The following is a 20,721-nucleotide window of genomic DNA, read 5'->3' as shown; positions in this document are numbered from 1 at the left end:
AGATTTAGCATTATTCCTTGTGCCCCGCTACAGTGTTGGCATGAGTTGGTACCATCAGCCTGCAGAAATGTGGAATGAATTATCCTGTGCTAACAGAAATGGGTGTTATTGAATGACTTGTTGCAGTCTATTAAGAAGCAATAATAAAATTAGAAGCACATCCATCAGCAGCTTAGGAGGAGGAGGAGGGGCGGGGGGGTTCAGGATAAGAATGGCAATTGTGGTCTGCCCTCCAATCCTTGGCCTGGTTTCTGAATGAATCATTCTATTTTAAATACTCCTGTCAAGACTGATCCCATAGCAGTGATTTGTTGATACCAATTTATTGTGCATAATTAACTGTTGTGTTACACATTTCACATACAAACAAAATCTCAGTGTTCTTCTGTGAACTTGCTTTATTTTTCTATTGCATTTATTCTGCTTGTCATCCATGGTCGATTCAGCTCTTTGGTTATCGATCTCCTTATCAAAGCATATTTGAACTTCGTTCCTCTTTTTTAATGACATGTTTTGACTTGGTAGAGCCTCATCCTGTGTGCAATGAGACATTCCTTTGGCTAACTACCTGTAATAGAGATGCCCTTCACTTAAAAGAACTACCTATGAATACCTTACAGCTCTGTTCAAATTGCAATGCACTTGAAGTCAGTGATTAGAGCTTGAAAATGGACACCTTTCAACAGCTACACTCAGCATCAAAGGCCAACACTGGCCCCCTTGTCATAAAATGGCCTGCTCTGGTTACTCTTTGTTTGACTTTCCAACCAGTTTGTCACCATCCTGATCCATGCTTTTCACGTGAAAGAGGTTTCTTGTTGTACTGGTAGTGAAATATTGCAAAAGTTCAATCATGCTGCCTTTGGCTCATTGCACAAGAGCAGATACAGCACTTGAGCAGGTGAGCCACTTGCTGCAGAGGGAACACAGTGATTAATTTTTTCCATTGTTCTGGCAAAAACAAAGATTTGAATTTAAGTGTGGTTAAAAGAGGACCGTTGTGGCATACCTAGGTAAAACTGTTGCTTTACTTTTTATAGGTAAAATTTTTTTTTTTGTACTGTCTCATTCTCAGGTGCAGAAATGCCACCCCAAGCTATGGGTCACAAAAAAGAAAAAAGAAAAAAAAAAAAAAGGAAATGGAAGTAGGGTAGAGAGGTGTGTTAATGCCTGCATTTCCCCATCCTCCTCCATAATATCACCTTCTGGCTAGTTGTTTCCTCTTTCCTTTCACCCATTTCCTCTCAGAGGATCAAGAGTGTGGTGAAGGCAGTGGTTGATCCACCTGCCAGAGCTACGTGGCTGCAGGGGCCAAACCAGCATCTAGACACCAGAAAGGATGTTTAAGTCAGCAGGTTCATTGAAAACCATTTGTGTGGAAAGAACTCCCGGACAGGCACATACTTGATCAGGAGCTGGAGATCCAGAGCTACCTCTCAGAGGAGGCGAAAGGTCACTACAGACACGAAGAGCCAGACATAACTGAGGGAGGTTGTTATTTTTTTGAATTCCCCAGTTAAACAGTGGAGGTGGATAAGTAAGTGCAAAGGGGATGTGGTTGATAAAAATTTGGGAATTTTTGGCTTAGTGCTGTATATAGCATTCCCTTTTATAAAACCTGAATTCATGAAGAATAAAGTGTGCCAGAAACAACCGATTTTTAGCATCTTTTCCCCCATTCTGAACCGAATAATCAGAGAAAAAAAAATGTGTGTGAGACCTTTTTTTCCACATTGTTGCTGTAGTTAATTATAATATATATTTTTAAAAATTACTTTGGTGAGTTTGGTGTCATTTGAGAATCCCTGTGGTGTCATTATATTTCCTGAACAGTCATAATTAATAATTATGATGCCCACATTTTATTTGTTGTTGAAGACTTGAAGTAGCCATTAATTTGCTTTTTCCCACATGTCTCCAATTCATCTTACACACCGCACTACAAGCTCTTGGGCTGAGGACAACAGAATGCTTGCAGATTATAAATTCTTTGGTGGAGCTCCTTCCCCTTCTCGGAATCAGTTGATGGTCATTTGTGGTGAAATCATATCTCCACAGAATGCAAGTAAAACATCGCAGTCTAACCTAAGGCTAATAATGAACGGACAAGAAAATCTATTCAAATGACCACGTGGTTTGGTTATTGCTTTGTTTTCTCTTTTTTGACAAAATAGGAGCTAATGCAATCTGAAAATGTTCATTTTGACCAGCTGAACATTTCCAACAAACTCCCTTTAAATCACACAGTGATCGTGTCTTAAAAACAGGCATTCGAGGAGAGTATAAACAAAGCAAAGCAAAGCAAAGGAATCAGTCCGCATTGTAATTTCAGCCATCTACACTGTCAAACCCCACAATTATTTAAAATTCAAAGAAAAAATAACATGGCATAGGTGAATAAACTGACATCTCGAGTTTTAAAGGCTATGATTGGCTGGGAGTAAAGCCTCGCAGAGAAAAAAAAGGCATATTACCTTGTTTGACGTACAAGGACTAGCTTAACAAAGACAGTTAAAAAGGCATTCTTCAAAACTGTTTTTTTTTTTTTTTTTTTTTTTTTTTTTTATCAAGAGTACACAAGTGGATACTTTGACACTGGTGAACTCTCCTGAAATGCCATCAATCATCTCACTGCCACTGAGGCTTTTTTTCCCTTTGTGGGATTAGTTCTTGTTGGTTTTACGCCCTTCAGGCATACTGTGGTTACCAACTCAAATATGTAATCATTCACCCAATCCTGCTATCCCATAGAGATAAAAAAAAAAAAAGAAGTTATCATTAAAGGATGGAATATTGAAGCTGTTATTCCAAACTGATAAAAGATCTGATGCATCATAGCACCGATCTGCCAGCAAAGCAGCAGATTCACTCCCAGGCAGCCAAGTAGTTGGCACCATGCGGATAACAGCGTGGAAATGACGCGTGCATTGTGTCATGGTGGAGCGGTGGTGGATAAAAGGCCCATTTTTCAGCCCATCATCATGTGGGTTGCACTAATCCTCTCTGCCTTCCTCCGTGTGAGTCCAGTGAAACTAGAGCGGTCAAGTGTGTGTGTGTGTGTGTGTGCGTGCGTGCGTGCCTGTGTGTAGGATCTTTCCCCAACTTTATCAGATAGGAGAGTCTGATGCTTTGTTGTTCTAGAGCCCGTGGGCTGTGGTCCTCATTGGCAGCAAAGGTCATCTCTTATGCTTTTTCTCCCAGTGTTTTGCCTCACATCCCCTGCCCACATCACGTGCCTGTATCTAGGGTGTGGCCTATCGTCCTACGCAACCGAACAGCACTATCATTGCCAGGTCCCTCGGCTTGTTCATTCATCAGCTCTGTCTCTGTCTCAGACCGTGTGGGTGTGTCGGGTGCTGGGGTTCCTCTTCCTTTCCTCACCACTTTCTAGTTCTCTCTGCTGCCCACCCACAGTCTGTCTGCTTACATGGCCCGGAGTTGTTCAGGGGTCCGACCCTTGTGGCCCCTGTGCATGTATGTATATACGTATGTGTTGCTTGCCCCTCCCTTGCCTGTAGCCCTGTGTTATCAGTGAGATCTGTGTCTGTCTGTGTCTGCCACTGCAGCTAGACACAGGAGGAAACAGGATGCAAGAGGATCAACTGTAATCTCACTCTGTGCTTTGTTCCACACAATCCCAGGCCCATCACTGTATTCTCTACATGCTGGCCCACCACTGGACATTTGCATGTGCCAACAATCACATCGCCGCTGGCTCGCTTAGGTGAGCGCTCATAGATGGGCAGTGTTGGTGCATTTTAAGGCAGAGGCACTGGTTGGAGGGAGAAGATGCTGAGAGACACGGAGCTTTATTTGACTGTGTGATGAGCAAATATCAGCAAATATGAAAATGTTTAAGTCTGGAGGTTTCTTTTGTTATGAGAAAGGAACCATGTCATCAGTGGCATATTTGACTCGTTGATTATAGTGATGAGGATAATGATGTCTTCAATGATGTGCCGTGGGATTCACAGGTATCTCAGTAAATATGTTTCCGTTGAAGATGAAACAAATTCAAATAAGATTGAAATTGAGGAAAATCCTCAACATTGTCCTCGCATGAACTTGATGAATGCCTCTTACAGCACACGGCGGCCTGCGTTTGTAGATCTGTGCAGGTGAGGTCCTGATTTGGACTCATTATTAGGATGAAAGGGTGGAAAGAAGGATTTGTGCTTGTTTTAGCAAGCCTCGGTATTCAGTCGAAAAGCTTTATCTCCACCTCGGGCAGATCAGAGAAGAGAAAGGATGCTTTTGAAATGTTTTGTGCCAGCACAATTTTCTTTGCCTGGGAGGCAGCTTACTTAAATTCTCAGCATTTAATGCTGTACCGGCAAAGTTAAATACTCTCATAATTGTTTTAGCTTTACTGCTCAAAGCCCTCCTTATTACACGAATCAAACTCGAGAACCTACAGTGGGTGGCTGTGCCAAAGCGTGTCACTTCCTCAGCTCTGTGATGTGAGTTCTCAGAGAATGTGGAGCCTAGTTCTGGTAAAACAATATTATTTTATTGTACAGGAACATGGCTGTGCTAATTCCTCAAGCTGCAAACCTCACGGACCACAACTTTGTCTATAATTTGCTGGGAGCATATGTTCATAGCAACGGTACATAAAGCGGAACGGAAAACAGTAGTAGAGAGCGCAGTAGTCAGTTCAGTGATTGGTACACAAAGCGAGGGGTTTTCCTCCAACTTTCTTCCCCTTCCATGGGGCCCTGGAGACAGAATTCCAGCACCAGTATGGCTTTGGTTAGAGCTTATTTTCAGTATTTTTGGTGTCATAACTTTATTATATGTGTACAGTGACGTAAAATAACTTTGTTATGTCGTATACATTAACTAGTGTGCATCATATTTCCATTTGAATAACCCTGCTGCAGAGTGACTGGTGTGTTTCATGTTCTGATTTTACTGCATGATGCTTTGGTTTTGCTTTCTAAAATGATGACCAGGGGCTTTTTTTTTTTTTTGGCTTTAGTGTTTTGATTCAATTTGTATACTTTTGCTGCAAGGCAGGGGAAAAGTAAGAAAACTTGAGATTTTGTTTTTTTTTTTAAAAAAACAAAAAATGAGTTACATGTTACTTGGGAAACAGCAGTCCTAAGCACTCTGGTTATCTCCTTTTTTTTTTTTTTAACTTTAAAAATAGAGCTGGTTATAACTGCCATATACTTTATTAAAAAAAAAAGTTTGTCATCATGTTTTTTTGTATCCTGTCAAAATCCCACCATAGGTGTAAAGACTCTTGGCCACCAGCAGGTGACACTTTTCCCTTTGTTCACTGTGTGCCATTCGTCTGTGACAAGATGTTCTTATTCATAATGGATGTGAAACTTGAATTTCTGGTGTGTTGCGGTGTTGTTGGAATTTTATTTCTTATGCAATCCAACCCTCCTGTGTCCCCGGGGTGTGAGTGCATGTCTGGGATGAGGGGACATTAAAAGGCTTTCCCCTTCACTGCTCCAGCACCAGCGGGCTTGGCTTGTGTGGAGAGGCAATTCAGCCACCCTGCTGGAAACCTGCCGGTTTCTGTGTGCATTTGTGTGTGTGTGTGTGTGTGTGTGTGTTAAAGTGTATGTGCATGTGTGTTTTGCTGTTGTTTAGCAAACACTGTCTCCCCACCCCACCACACCAGGAATCCAACCTAAACTACTTCTCTCCAGTCCTTTACCCATCCTCTGGTCCACCTCATCTTTGCAGTAACCGAATCACATCTTTGCTGTGATGTTTTTAAAGCCACGTGCTTCACTACATCCCTCTTAGCCTGTGCACCTTCCTGTGTACTTGTGCAATCTGAATTCTCAGAATCACGGTCATGTTTTATGGGGAAGTGTGATGACAAGGACAGAAGGAATTTGTTTCTGGCTGGCAGTACTAGTAAAATAAATTAGTTCAACATCTACACTGGCCACTTTGTAAACGTGAGGTTAGTCATAATAGTAACGGATGAATGTGAGAAGTGCAACATGCAGGTTGTCAGGCCATTTTTGTTCTCTCATGACTTTTTTCAGTATATTTTAAACATTTGTCTCATGATGGGGCAGACACACAACATGACTGACCTTGGCCTGGTTTTTGGAGAGAAAAGGGCGCTCTACAGCCAGTTCTTTGTCCAAGTCCCTTCAGTATATCTTTTCCCTTTCCTCTCCTGTCAGCAATATAGCCTAACCATGGCCGGTGAAGAGAGAAGAAAGCAAGGCCTGTTGAGGTCAGCGGCAGTGTTACTACATCAGCTTGTCTATACTACACTAGCACTGCCTGTATAGTATCCCCGGTTGTAAATCTTCTATGCTGTGTCATGTGAATTTTGGCTAGCGGTGTGCCCGCCTCTGTCTCTAAACACAGATTGCAGTTTTAGCGGCAAGCCACTACATCCAGAGATTTCTTTTTATGTCCTAGTTTCGGCAGATGGTCAAAAGACACGATGGGCATTGCAGCAGGGGGCGGTGTCCAAAGTGGTGTGGTCCGGTAATGTGAAGGCCAAAGCATACTGCATCAGTAGCCTCCAGAACATTTCTAGTTTTAGCCCCTAACACAGGGCTACAACAGAGGATTTTATGCTTATTAGCTCCCTTACCTGTTCTCAGTGAAACAAGGCTGATCTTCTTGCCTGCTTTCTTGGCTGCTGTAGCAGACACTTGCCACTAAACTCCATTAGACATCTGGTTTAATATTCCCCCATTCTTCTCTCCTGGATGTTTCCAAGTTCATTGAGGTTTTTCTGGTCACTCCAATTTTCCACTGGCAGCTAGCAAGGCTATCCCAGGGTGGTTCCTCCTGGAGTGCTGTCAGGACTCTGGGGCCAGCCTCTTTGGGGCTTTTTGCTGCTGTTATGGGTGCATTTTTCCCTTCAAAATTTCATCAAACACACATCTGTTCGGAGCCTTTTCTTTCCCGAGGGCACAGGCGTAAAAAGATGCTGCACACACAGGATCTGCACAGTACACCTATGCATTTCTGTTAAAATGTAGGTTTTGTGACTATATTAATATAATTTAGCCAAACAATTCGACACCAGAACACAGTGTTTGGTGTCTAGGCTCTGAGCTCATCACCTCCTCCAAATATGATACATATAGAAATCGGGGGTGATGAGTAAATGTTCACCCAGAGCCTACAGGTGATGCTGTGTTGGTAAAGGGGTTGACACATCAGGGTAGTGCACTGACATGTCGGAAGGAGAGATGGGAAATTCTGCAGCTAGACCACCAAATCGGGAGGGAGGATGTTTGGAATATGACATGCGGAGAGCGAAGCACGTTAGTGTGCATGACGCAGTGTGGCTCGGGTTGCCTGTCTGAACTAGCTTGTTGGCTTCACTCCACTTATTTTGTTCTTAACCTTTCAATCTTTGATTTATGAGTCAGTTGCTTTCAGGGAAACAGCATTAAAGCATTCTCTATTCCAATTGTCATTATTTGCCCTGTGAACAGCACGAATTGGGCCCCGAAATGTGCAAGCATCTAGAGCTCGGAGTACCACCCTTTCTCTGGAAACTGCCTTTATCCTGTTTTAAACATTACAGCGACACTCTGGTTGTGCATCTATGTGTAAATGTGTTTTTAACAGTGTATGTGCGTAAGGGTGGAGGGTAGTGGAAGTGTGTCGTGTTATTTTATTATGTGGCCGGTCACTGAGTGTTTGCATGCATGCGTATGCATGTGAACAGATCTACATTACAGCTGTGTGACTGCATTTGTGCATGAGGTGGGGGCAGCAGAATGTCACCACAAGCTGGTGGGGCACAGCTCTGCTACTAACCAAAGGAGCAAGTGGTTGTGAGTCAGTGCCCACCGGGCAAACCTGTGGCTATGGTATTAAGTCTACAGTACCAGTGCCAGGGTAGGAAATTAACAGTGGCTTTGGGTGAAAACAGCTCTGAGAGTTCAAAAATGCCCCTGAGACCAGAATAGGAGGTGTAAAAAGTCCCTCTCAAAAAAGAAGAGGAAATGAAATGGAAAACAGCTGCAAATGGCTGCATATTAGCAGTATATTTAGCAGTATATAAAGCACATTACTTTTTAAATAAAAAAGTTGAATAAAAATTAGTAACCAGTATAAACCCTATTGGATAACACAAGCCATCGAGTATTTTCTTGGCATCCGTAAAGCAGCTTATATCTAGTTTCCTTGTAATTTTCACTTTATCATTTTTGTACTTTTGTACTTAAATGCTGATCTACTGGAAACTTCTGACATGTTTAGAAGATGCAGTCAAATGCATTACACTGTGATTTAACTGGTTAAAATATACCAACAATAATACATGAAAAATGACTAGAACTCCATCCAAATTCTACTGGAGTTTACTAACAAATAAATCAGTCTCTGTCTACAGATGATTTGATTAATTATCTTTGGTTCAAACCCAAGTTTTTTTTGTTTTTTTTGCAGTGTGTATTGGCGTCTAGGTCCAGTATCCAGCAGCAGGAACTAATGTTTTGGTCTAAAGAAATACAGCAATTTCTGTTTGCAAACTACCAAATATGATAAACTAATAAATGATGAACCAGCAAGGAGCTTTTGGCTCTCTGAAGTGCAGAACAAAAAACACATTTTACCTAGAGTGATTCGAATAATTTCAGCTGAGTACATTACACAACACACATCAAAGACTTACAAAACATCCTTCTCCACAGGCTGAAAGGCCCCTTAAAACACTCCCTGGTTAGCCTTGTTTCTGAGGATTGGCCCCTTCTAGATTATTGCCACTTGAAGGGAGACCAGGGTTGTAATAACCCCCAGTCTTTTCCGTACCCAGAGAAGATGCCTTTTAATTCAGATTCCTTTGTAGCCATTAGGGGAAATAGTACAGTTCCTTCAGAGATGCAGGAAGTGAGTGCAATTGTATGACATGGCTATTGTCATCCTCCTTTTAGCTAAATTTGTACCCAGGTCCTTGAGATCATGTTTAATCCTAAATCCATCACTCAAATTGATGATTTTGTGATCAAAATGTGACTTATTGTAGTGGTTAAATTAATACAAATAATTTAAATTAATCACAGTACCCAATTTAGTCATTTATTTTATCTGTCAATGAGAAGTGTCAAACATTTGCTGGTTCCAGCTTCTCAGATGGGAGGCATTTTTCCATTTCCATTTTCTCTTTATTTCTCTGTTATCTCTCTTATTGGCAAAACAAAATATTTGAAGTCTGCACCCTGGGCATTGGGAAAATCTAATCCAGACTTTCCAAAATGTTTAATTTATTAACAGGCATGAGTATATATATATATATATATTTTTTTTTTTCTATATATATTCCGTATTTTTTTCCATAACCATGACCCTATTTCTTATTTTTGACTGATGAAAGTGTATATTATATTTTATCCAAGGCCATAAGCTCAATTTTTCAGCTCATAAAGAATAATGTGAACCTTCAGTTTGACTGCATTCATGGCCAGTGAGCATGTATTGTCTTTAAAGCCTTTTCAGACTGAAGTACAGACTATGATACACAGGTAAGATGAACTCTATCAGGTTTAGCTCCTGCTCTTATCTTTTGAAGCCCTGGTACCATCTGGTTTAGGCAGCACAGCACTTCCTTTCTTGTCAGTGATCAGTATCAGAGGCAGCGAGACCTGCAGACCCCAACTGTGTGCAGTGTGGGCAGCAGTACAAGGTGCTCCTGTAGAGGAATTCAGCACTTTGGACAGCACCTACACCAGCTCTCCCCACACTGGAATTCCAACACTGCACTCTTGCAGGCTAGGCCCAAGGAATTTGTGGTGGGAAGTATGACCACATTTCTACCAAGGTACAGAATGCAAGCTGTTTATGAGAGGAATGCAAAATGGTGGCTTATCAAGATGATGGGAAAGATTTTGGAATATCTGTGGCATTTTCAAAATCAAATTCTCTTCCCTGTGCAATACTACGTGGAGAGGAGTGCTAAACGTTTCCTTTTCATTAGATGGCTCTGGATTTGATTGCTGTTGTACTTTTTTGAGAAATACTAAAAATATTTTGGATTACAATTTGAAACAAAAAAAGAGAATCTTGTTTTAATCTGTCATTCTTCTTACTTGAGATTGTTTGCACTGGGCACTGTTCCCAAGCTGCTAAAATCTCATTTCATTTAAGTAATTCTCAAACAATATCTTTATTTTCTTTCAGGCAGCCGGGAAGCAGCTTTTACGTACGCCATCACAGCAGCTGGGGTGGCCCACGCTATCACAGCAGCATGCAGCCAAGGCAATCTGAGTCAGTGTGGATGTGACAGGGAGAAGCAAGGTTATTATAATCAGGAAGAAGGCTGGAAATGGGGAGGATGCTCGGCTGATATCAAATATGGCATCGAGTTCTCTCGGCGCTTTGTGGATGCCCGCGAGATTAAAAAGACTCCACGTCGTCTGATGAACTTGCACAACAATGAGGCAGGCAGAAAGGTAAAGAAAGATGCCTTTATTCTTTGTTTCACATATTTTGGGTGCAGAAGTAAATCTCTTTTGCAATGAGCTTTTTTTTTTTTCTTTTTTTTTTAAACACATTTTGGCCATGATGTCACAAAAACAAACAAACAAAAAACAGGAAGCGAGAAATGTAACAAAGCTTGTTTGGAAAAATATTGAAGTAAAAATATATTATTTAAACTGTCCCTTGTAAATGTCCATCACAGACAGAGCACACTTAACTCTAAACAACGAAGGCTACAGTAATTGGATTAAGCTTGTTTTTGTAGATCCCAACTGTGTTGCAGCAATGCTGCTTCACATGTCAGCAATAGTTTGATGAATACAGTCTTATCATGATATAAATGATGTCTGGAGCAACTAAATACAGCTGGCTGCACTATGGGAGTAATTACAAAGAAGAATTATTATTTATTCTTTAAGTCGCCGATAACAGGGCGTAATTTTCTGCCAAACTTTCCATGAATGGATTTAATGACAAACACATGTTTGTCCATAGATGCCGGGATGGGTGTGCTAATGTGTTCCTTTGAAAACACAAACAGTCCCAGATAAAGAGCTCAAAGTCACACAAACATGTGACAGAGAACTGTGATCAGTCAGTTGATCAGCAGCTTATTTCTTAGAGAACACGCTGCCAAACTTCATCATGAATGTTAATGAACATAAGACAGGGAGAGTATGGGAGGTGAATAAAAGAGAAAGGACAATATTAAATTGAAAACTGGATCTAATTAATAACTTCAGCTGTATAATGTTCACTGGGAAAATGGAGCCTGCCCCAGTGGTTGCCAGATGGAGGACTGCCATTTATCCTTTCCAGTTCCTTTCATGGAATTATGAAGTGTAAAGTCAGGAACAGGATATTATTGCAGTTGTCTGCACAATACCAAAACATGTCACTGCCATTTGACTGCATCTATTCAGGGTGTGAAAGCAGGCCAACAATGCTAGTGTTAACACAGCGGACTGATAGGGTCTACACTGCATGCCAGGGAACTGGCAGCTCTCTGGGTTGCAGTTGGCACTGTTGCTGTTCTCTGTCTGAGACTTGGAAACTCAAATGCTATGAGGATGTGTCAGATTCTTTTTTGTTGAGACTGAAGGAAAAACCAAAATCTTTATTTTTTACAGTGTAAGAACTTATTAAGGATGCAGCGGTCTGAGCCTTCCCTGAGCATACCTCTGTTTGTTTCCCAATGCACGCACTCCATTAGTGTCAGGTGGATTGCATAAGTATTAGATAAAAAACAAACAAACCGTAAGTAATGTGAATTACATTAAAAGTTAGAGACAGATAGGAGTCTGATTGTTCAGACCATTTCTGACGCTCTGTTTTTAGTCTTGCTCATAGTCCATAAAACATGTTTCTGTGTACTACTTACATCATCATTCAGCATCCACTGAATTAATGAGCTAAACTGGGGATGATGGTTTGACGAAATCCAGGAAATCAAACACTGATCCAAGCAGTGCATCTGCAGTTTGCCAGGTGGAAGCGCATACATATGCATCACTGTATGTAAACTTAACTTTATGAAGTTACATCTGGATTTTGTTCATGATTGGCATTTTAAATGACAAGTGTAAGGGGTGGGGTGGGGGTGGATTATTACCATCAATATTACTATTACTACTGATTGATGAAAAACCCAACCCCCCCCCCCTTACACACACACACACAAAAGTTTTATGCATGGTGTGTATCTGGTCGTATCAGACTAATCAGTAACAGATCAGAGGCTTTGATGGACATACTTTAAGTAAATGTTTCCATACATATGTCAGACTCCTTATGCCAGACATTCCTTGTGGTTTTTGTGCTGTGCATTTTTGGAAATCCTCACTCTGAATTAATACTAGAGGCATGCTTGACATCTGATCCCAGCTTTTATGTAGTTAGGAGGGCTCCTTTTTTTTTTTAAAAATCAAATTTCCTCAAACCACATGAGTGCATAGACAAGACAGAGAGAGCTATAGAACATCACTTGTGTACATTTCATAAGTGTCTGACAGAAGTGATGACTTGTGCTGTTGGCGAGGCATCGCTCCAGGAAAAAGCTACAACCACCCAGAGCAACAACAGAGGCACAGGCTTTGTTCAAGCAAATGAAGAGTTCTTAATTGGGTTAAAAGAGTCATTTCAGGACTGTTAGCAGTGGGTTAACAGGATCCAACTAAATGACACCCTGTGATTCCTCTGTTCCTTTGTCTTTGAGAATAGTTACACACGCTTTTTTCTTTCTTACTCTCAAGGAACAAAGGATTGACACTTGAATACTGACGACAGCACACAATATTTACCATATGCCGCAGGATTAGGAGAAAAAAGGAGACTTTTTGCCCTGTGTACCATATGTTGGAGATAAACCAAAAAAACCTTAGGATCAAATCTAAGGAAGGGAATCACATAAGAATAAATTGTCATATAGTCACATGTCAGATTGTAATATAACATAATATATCAAAATCCTCTTCCTTACCCGTATGGCAGTAAGTCTTTTTTGTTTTTTTAAATCACAGTTCTGGTTAAGAACCCACACAAACCATGAGTGTGTGTCCAGCTGTAAACAATTAATTGAGTTTGCCTGTTTGTACACTACATGTGTAACACATTTAATGGCACAATGGATTCAAATTTTCAATGGTGATCGAAAACATATGAGATGTTTATGTTTCTGCATCACTAATGTGGCTTGGGGAAAGTATAGACACAATTAGTAAAATGGGATATTACTAGTTCCCTAAGTACAAGTTTTTCCTTCATTCAAGATTTGCAACTGTGTATCACAAATGACTGAAAACGCAGATATACTTGGATTCCTCTATCAGCGCTCAGTGAGCGGAAGAATATCCGTCTGTCCATCTCTCTGTCTGCCTGGCAGCAAGAGTACTACCAAGCTAAAATTCATGAAACATGGTGGAAAGGTGGAACAAAACATGCAAATTCAAATAATTTTCTTTTAAAGTTGTGATGGGGCCTTGGACTTCGCAGACAATTCAATTCAATTCAATTCAGTTTTATTTATATAGCGCCAAATCACAACAAACAGTCGCCTCAAGGCGCTTTGTATTGAGGATAAAGACCCTACAGCAGGAGTAGGGAACTCCAGGCCTCGAGAGCCGGTGTCCTGCAGGTTTTAGATGTGTCCCTGATCCAGCACACCTGAATCAAATGACTGAATTACCTCCTCAGTCTGCAGTCAAGTCCTGCTAATGACTTCTATATGTGATTCAGGTGTGCTGGATCAGGAAAACATCTAAAACCTGCAGGACACCGGCTCTCGAGGCCTGGAGTTCCCTACCCCTGCCCTACAGTAATACAGAGAAAACCCAACAGTCAAAACGACCCCCTATGAGCAGCACTTGGCCACAGTGGGAAGGAAAAACTCCCTTTTAACAGGAAGAAACCTCCAGCAGAACCAGGCTCAGGGAGGGGCAGTCATCTGCTATGACTGGTTGGGCTGAGGGGAGAGAAAAAAAGACATGCTGTGGAAGAGAGCCAGAGATGAATAACAATTAATGATTAAATGCAGAGTGGAGTATAAACAAAGTAAATAAAGCGAATGAAAAGAAACAGTGCATTATGGGAATCCACCAGCAGCCTAGGCCTATAGCAGCATAACTAAGGGCTGGTTCAGGGTCACCTGATCCAGCCCTAACTATAAGCTTGATCAAAAAGGAAAGTTTTAAGCCTAATCTTAAAAATAGAGAGGGTGTCTGTCTCCCGAATCCAAGCTGGGAGCTGGTTCCACAGAAGAGGGGCCTGAAAGCTGAAGGCTCTGCCTCCCATTCTACTCTTAAGTATCCTAGGAACCACAAGTAAGCCAGCAGTCTGAGAGCGAAGTGCTCTGTTGGGGTGATATGGTACTATGAGGTCTTTGAGATTAGATGGGGCCTGATTGTTCAAGACCTTGTAGGTGAGGAGAAGGATTTTAAATTCAATTCTGGATTTAACAGGGAGCCAATGAAGAGAAGCCAATATGGGAGAAATCTGCTCTCTCTTTCTAGTCCCTGTCAGTACTCTAGCTGCAGCATTTTGGATCAGCTGAAGGCTTTTCAGGGAGCTTTTAGGACAGCCTGATGATAACGAATTACAATAGTCCAGCCTAGAAGTAATAAATGCATGAATTAGCTTTTCAGCATCACTCTGAGATATTGTGCAAATGCAAAAAAGCAGTCCTACATATTTGTTTAATATGTGCATTGAAGGACATATCCTGGCCAATGTATCAATGTATCAAACCTTGCAGATTTCTCGAGCTTTGTAACCTGTCGCATATCTATAATTGCTACAGCTCTACAGCTGATTTGTTGTCCCTACCACTCCCCAGGTTTTAGAAGAAAGGATGAAGCTAGAGTGCAAGTGCCATGGCGTCTCAGGCTCCTGCACCACCAAGACATGTTGGACTACACTTCCAAAGTTCCGTGAGATTGGCTACGTACTCAAGGACAAGTACAATAAAGCTGTGCACGTGGAGGTAGTCCGGGCTAGCCGACTGCGCCAGCCCACCCACCTCAAGGTAAAGCAGACTCAGGGCTACCGCAAGCCCATGGAGACAGACCTTGTTTACATTGAGAGGTCACCCAACTACTGCGAGGAGGATGCAGCCACAGGGAGCGTGGGCACCCAGGGACGTCTGTGCAACCGCACGTCACCGCATACAGACGGCTGCGACCTTATGTGCTGCGGTCGGGGATACAATACGCACCAATACACAAAAGTGTGGCAGTGCAACTGTAAGTTCCAATGGTGCTGCTTCGTCAAATGCAACACATGCAGTGAGAGGACGGAGGTGTTTACCTGCAAATAAGGACACAAGGAGCTCAGAGCCAGGAACGTGATGCACCAAGGACTAGCTAAACGAGGAAAACCCGGGAGAACGAGCGAAAAAGTGTGTCTTCGAGATTTTGAAGCTAAGAAATGGAATTTACACTATCAGCTCTTCAAGGCGTCGTTTTGCACAGCAGAATCTTATCTAATTGCTTTTCAGAAAGTAAATTCTAAATATCAGTAGGTAATACCCCAAAACTTTACTGTCACATTGAGATTGTGCTTATGTACTGATGTATCCACAGTGAAGTTGGGACTACATGTAAAGAACGAGGCCCTCGGTGGGAACTGTGCTTTGCACTCTGGGATTTGTAATTGTTAGATTGCAATATAACTAGACTTGCATGGAGAGGAACAGTCACATGGGAGTTGATCGAAATGACAGCCACTGTTTAAGTCTTTGATGAAAAACGTTTTATGGGTTTTGTCATATTTTCACTAACGGGGGAGGGGCACAAGTGGATCTTGACATGAATGATACCCCTAGCCTGGCTGGGGCTAATGGTGGAGGTCTGTAGAAATGAAGAACATTTTGTATGTATGGTGCATCAGGGTGCGCCAATATCTGAGTGGAGAACTCTGTTTAAACCCTCTGCTGCCAACTGGAATATGGTGGAGTATGTTAGTTTTCCAGTCACACTGGAACTGTCTGTTCTGAACACTGAAAATAAATTGTCTATTTATGTTATAGTATCTTAAAACAAAGCACTAACGGGTAGACATGTCTTTTTTTGTACTAAGTGTAAAGAAAATTACTTTTTAGAAACTCTGACTGGAAATGTGTGTCTATTAGAACATGACCCCCCCCCCCCAACCCCTAAAACACCTAATCTTTCCTTTAAAAAAACAAAAACAAAAAACAAAGTTTTCATGGCTACTGGTGTATTGACAGCAGAATAGATCTTTACATGTTTCGCATTCAGACACCTTGGCTCTGTTATGTTGTACAGTAACAGCTATTTCAACGGTTGTGCAATTTCAGTCAAAATACAGTAGCATGAAAACACTGCAGAGATCCTTCCTCATTAAACATGAACATTAAAACTGTGCTGGATGTGGATGTGTTAGGTGCTGCATCTATATTTTCTATTCAGACATATGAGAACTAAATAGCTCCCATTTTACTCAATTTGACAGTTCGTTGCTAAAATATCGATTGAATTAATTCTTTATCATTTTTTTTTTCAAATTCAACCAAAGACTAACTTGGAACTGATAATTTACTTTTTGCTTATTCTCATTTTGGCTATAGGGGTATTTTACTTCTGGCTAAATAAGCTCTCCTGTGTAACAACAATAAAGGATATTTCCACTTTATTACAACTTGGATCTTACTTGAGGAATCACATTGTGCTCACTATGGTAACTGCTGAAGTGGTAACGTGGTGACACAAAGTATCACAGAGAATAAAACGATTTGAAATTAGAGATCAATTGTAAAATAGTGCAGCATTTAGCCTAAACAGTACTTTATTGGTAAGGGCACCCAAAATACTCTACATGGATGGAAGTATTGGGCCACATCTCTTAATCTTTAATTCAGGTGTTTTCAGACCTGTCGCCACAGGTGCAAAAAACTGAGCACCTAGCCACGCAGCCTGTCTTCACAAACATTTGTGAAAGGATGGCTCGCTATAAAGATCTCACTGAATAGGATGCGACCACTGCAGCAAGTCAGTTTATGAAATTTCTTCCTTCCTAGATATTCCACGATCGACTGTGAGTGGTATTTTTTTTTTTCAAAGTGGAACCACATCAACTCAGCCACGAAGTGTCAGACTGTGTAAAGTTACACAGCAGGACTGCTGAGTGCTGAGGCGCAGCTCTAGCACCAGACTCGACGCATAGATGATAAAGGTGCTATCTACCAATGTTCTCATCATGAAAGTGAGTCTTCATTATTGTAAAGAATGTCGAATTACTCCTTTAATCCATGCAGTATAAAAGAGGCAAAATCAGTTTTAGCCTGGCACTTTATTACAACCACTCACTGTTTTTATTTCTTTTGACATATTCATATTTAGCTTTAGTGTATATCAGTTTATCTTTGGTTTACATAGTGATTAATAGAGTTAAGATGTAGAATGAGTTTTGCACATTTATAACTCCACATTTTACTCATATGATGCAGCCTAGTCTTGCAATTTGCATGATTAGTGTCATTTAAGATGTAGTATTAGCCTTTTTTATTTCAGCAAAGGTGCAACTCAGATGGATTGAACAAAGCTACCATGTTCATAATTGTGCATATTTACTCAATTAAATAGCTTAATATAACAACATTTCTAGCATGTATTCTTATACCGACATGTTCTCTTTCTCCTGAAATAGCGCCCCAAATAACTCCAACTAGAGGCATTTAAAAAATGACTCAGATGCAAATACATTTCCACACATAAAAAGCTGATGTGTCTTTGATTCAATGATGAATTGCGTTATGAAACATACAAGAAAGCTTACCCTTGAACCCTAAACACGCATTCTTCTTTTTATTGCTCACTGCCTGTTGGTACAAGAGTGTTCCTGCTCAGTGTTCAGTTGCCCGTGTCGGCTGTTCCAGCAAACATCCAAAGCTATTATTTTCATAAATTTTCTCCCTTCGAAGGAAAACACACACATTAAATTTGTTCATTGTGTGTGTCCAGGTTTGAAGCCAAACTTTATGTCGAAGTCTGTTATTCAAACATTCCAACCACGCTTAATATAGTAACTGGCAAGTGCATTAGGAAGCATAAATCATTAAAAATCAAAAATAAACAAATCAAGCACTCTGCTGACTTTGACGTTATTTTGTACACAGCACATGTTCGTAATATGCTGTGGTCTGCTGTCTTGATTGTGGCACGCATGGAACAGAAGTCAATTATCTCTCCCCAGTACGGAAAGGAGCTTCTTGCCTGTGTCAAGCTGAGCAGTGATCACAACGCAGAGAGAGGAGGAAAAAAACAATGCGCAGCAGAGATAATGGAAACGCAGTAAAAATGAAAATATGTAAAATTTGTAACATTTCATTCTGCATACAGTTAGAACTGTTTTTTGTTTAAGGCTTAATTATTAATCGGATTAACTGGGCCTGTCAGCACTTGTTACCTTATTCCTTTCCATGTCTTTTCTATTATGGTTGCAAGTGTAGATAATAATAGTAGATATTACTGTTAAAAAAAAAAAAATCATATGGCTGATAAGAAGAGTCTAAATGAGGATTTAGCATGCAGGATGAAAGGACAGCTGCCCTAACTCCCAAGCCTCGTCATGCTCTGTGTGTTGGCAGAACCGTTTGGAGTCACTAAATGGGTAGAGATCCTTCATGCAAATGACCTGATGTGAATAGGAAGCAGCTCAGTATGCCTCTTTTTTTTAGACATACAAACAAGAGTGTAGTTCTTTAGTGAGGGTGTTTTTGAGATGGATGGGATGGCTCGATGAAAGGAGGTGCATGTGAAGCCGGAAACAGCAAGTGAAAAGAGTGGATATTTAAGAGAGGAGCTAATTGAGAATGCATTGGCGAAAGAGTGAGTACACTGTATAAGTAGGAGCAGCTGTCATTGAAAGTTGGGGACTGCGTGCAAAGCTAGTAAAAATGACATTTTTTACATTATACAGTATATAGAATTAAATTCAAATTTTCATTAATGTTGGAGAAAAAAATGAACAAAGCTTAGAGTTTAAAAGCATTTTTTTTTTTTTTTGGAAACAGTGAGAAATTTTGAAACTTGATATAAATTTACACAATTCACAAATTACCTTTTCAGACATTATTAGCATCGGTGGTTTAATCTCTGTGAAATGGATATGTGAATGAGAGCCATTCTACTTCGTCAATTCGATGGGCGCTCGCACTCGTCCTCCTGTATGTGAAAAGCATTGTAGGCAGGCAGCAGAGCAGAAGTAAGATGTGTTTTGTTAGTTGTCTGAAACCCGGGGGACCGGAACCACATAAGCTCCCCATATTATGCCCTGGATTGAGAAAAATAAATCCATTTGTTTCTGACAAACATTTTGTCATTAAAAATATGAGATAGAAAAACAGAGTCTGCTGTGTGTGCCTTCTTCTAAAGCAGCTATTGTTTGGGTGTCAGGATAATTAGTTCATTGGAACATATTCTGCAAGCTAATGCTTCTGGTCTATTTCACGCTGGGAGCGATGCACCCACTTTTCCAGGAGGTAACATAACTGCTGGAAAGGATGAACCTTGCATCTGCTAAGCCCAAGCATTAACTTTATGTACATTTAGAACATTATCATGCTATTCAGAGCTCACTGGTAAAATGTGTCATGGACTCAAGAGCTTTGTGAGCCAGAGGGATGCCTTTAAATTAAGGGAAAGAGTCACAAGACTGAAGAGAAGAGGGAAGACAGAAACATGAAAAAAAAATGTGCCTGTGGAAGGGGGGTTACTTCCTTGTCCTTTGAACCAATACAATATCTTGGCCCAGTCCAATCCTCAATGTGCTCTACAGAGATTTTTAAAAGGATGTCAAAGTAATTAACTGGATCTTAGCCAAGTGTTTATAAACCAGCTTTTAGCTGAAATATGACAGGATAGTAAACACTTGTTTTTCCCAGGTTTTCTTTCCTTTCTTGTGAAGTTAGAAGGCATTCTGAAATTCCTTTGAAACGTCTCCAATTTTCTACCTCCTTTTGTAAGTTGTAACTTTGGTAAGGACATTTGGATGAACAGCTTGGCTTTTCAGAGATAAGAGACGTGATGATGTGTCAAGCGAGAAGAAATGGTGGCAAAAAAAATGACCCAAATGAAGGGATGAAATTTATGATCAAAGAGTCAAACGTCTGCTGAGCCGTTTCTTGAGATTAGCCAGACACCAAGTGAGAAGGACTGTTGTCTTCCAGACGCTGCACTTCAATTACAGACTTCTCCTAAGTAGAGGCAGGGGATGTTTAACAGCCCCGTGGATGACAGATTATTTTGGGGGCATTCCTCTGAACCTTGTTTGTTATTCTAGGATATAGTCTAGATTTTGGATAAAATCATGAAAGCGCTACTGTGTAGAAGGCATCTCTTAGCAGCCCGTGATAATGCAGCTTTAAAATTTAATTTTCAACAAAGCAGAGGAGCACACAATACAGTGCAATGCTGCCCACAAGCACAGCCTGCAGTAATTAAGAACACAGTCTTCTTTTTTTTTTTTGTCATGTGATCACTTGGAGTGGTGTTTTTCTGTGTTCCTATAACTTTGTTTTGACTGCTTGTCTTCATGAAAGACCATCATTTGGAGGTTTCTCATCATCTGTTTGATATTAGTGGTGAGGAACACATGGCCATTCAAAGGCAAAACCCTGTGTGACATCATAGACCACAAGGCAAAGTGGGGATCATCAAGACCCCAGACTGAGGACTCTGAACACTACCTGACTGCCTTCATCCATCTGTAGCTATATTGTTCAAAAAGATGGACCAACATGGGTCTCTGCTTCTGATGTGTGTTTGGGGGTTTTGCAGAACC

General features: G+C 40.8%; 1 protein-coding gene across 2 annotated transcripts in view; it reads left to right on the top strand.

Moving 5' to 3' along the window:
• Positions 1–16,768, top strand: part of wnt7bb (wingless-type MMTV integration site family, member 7Bb) — a 28,900-nt gene extending 12,132 nt beyond the window's left edge. For both annotated transcript variants that reach the window (XM_030730977.1, XM_030730978.1), the window contains exons 3-4: positions 10,126–10,397; positions 14,756–16,768. In XM_030730977.1, the coding sequence (XP_030586837.1) occupies positions 10,126–10,397; positions 14,756–15,235 (752 nt within the window). In that variant the 3' untranslated portion in view covers positions 15,236–16,768. The remainder of the gene's footprint in view (positions 1–10,125; positions 10,398–14,755) is intronic.
• The last annotated feature ends 3,953 nt before the right edge of the window (positions 16,769–20,721 follow it).

Source organism: Archocentrus centrarchus, chromosome 6 (genome assembly GCF_007364275.1).
Source record: "Archocentrus centrarchus isolate MPI-CPG fArcCen1 chromosome 6, fArcCen1, whole genome shotgun sequence".
NCBI classification, from domain to species: Eukaryota; Metazoa; Chordata; class Actinopteri; order Cichliformes; family Cichlidae; genus Archocentrus; species Archocentrus centrarchus.
This window is presented reverse-complemented; position numbering and strand designations above follow the sequence as displayed.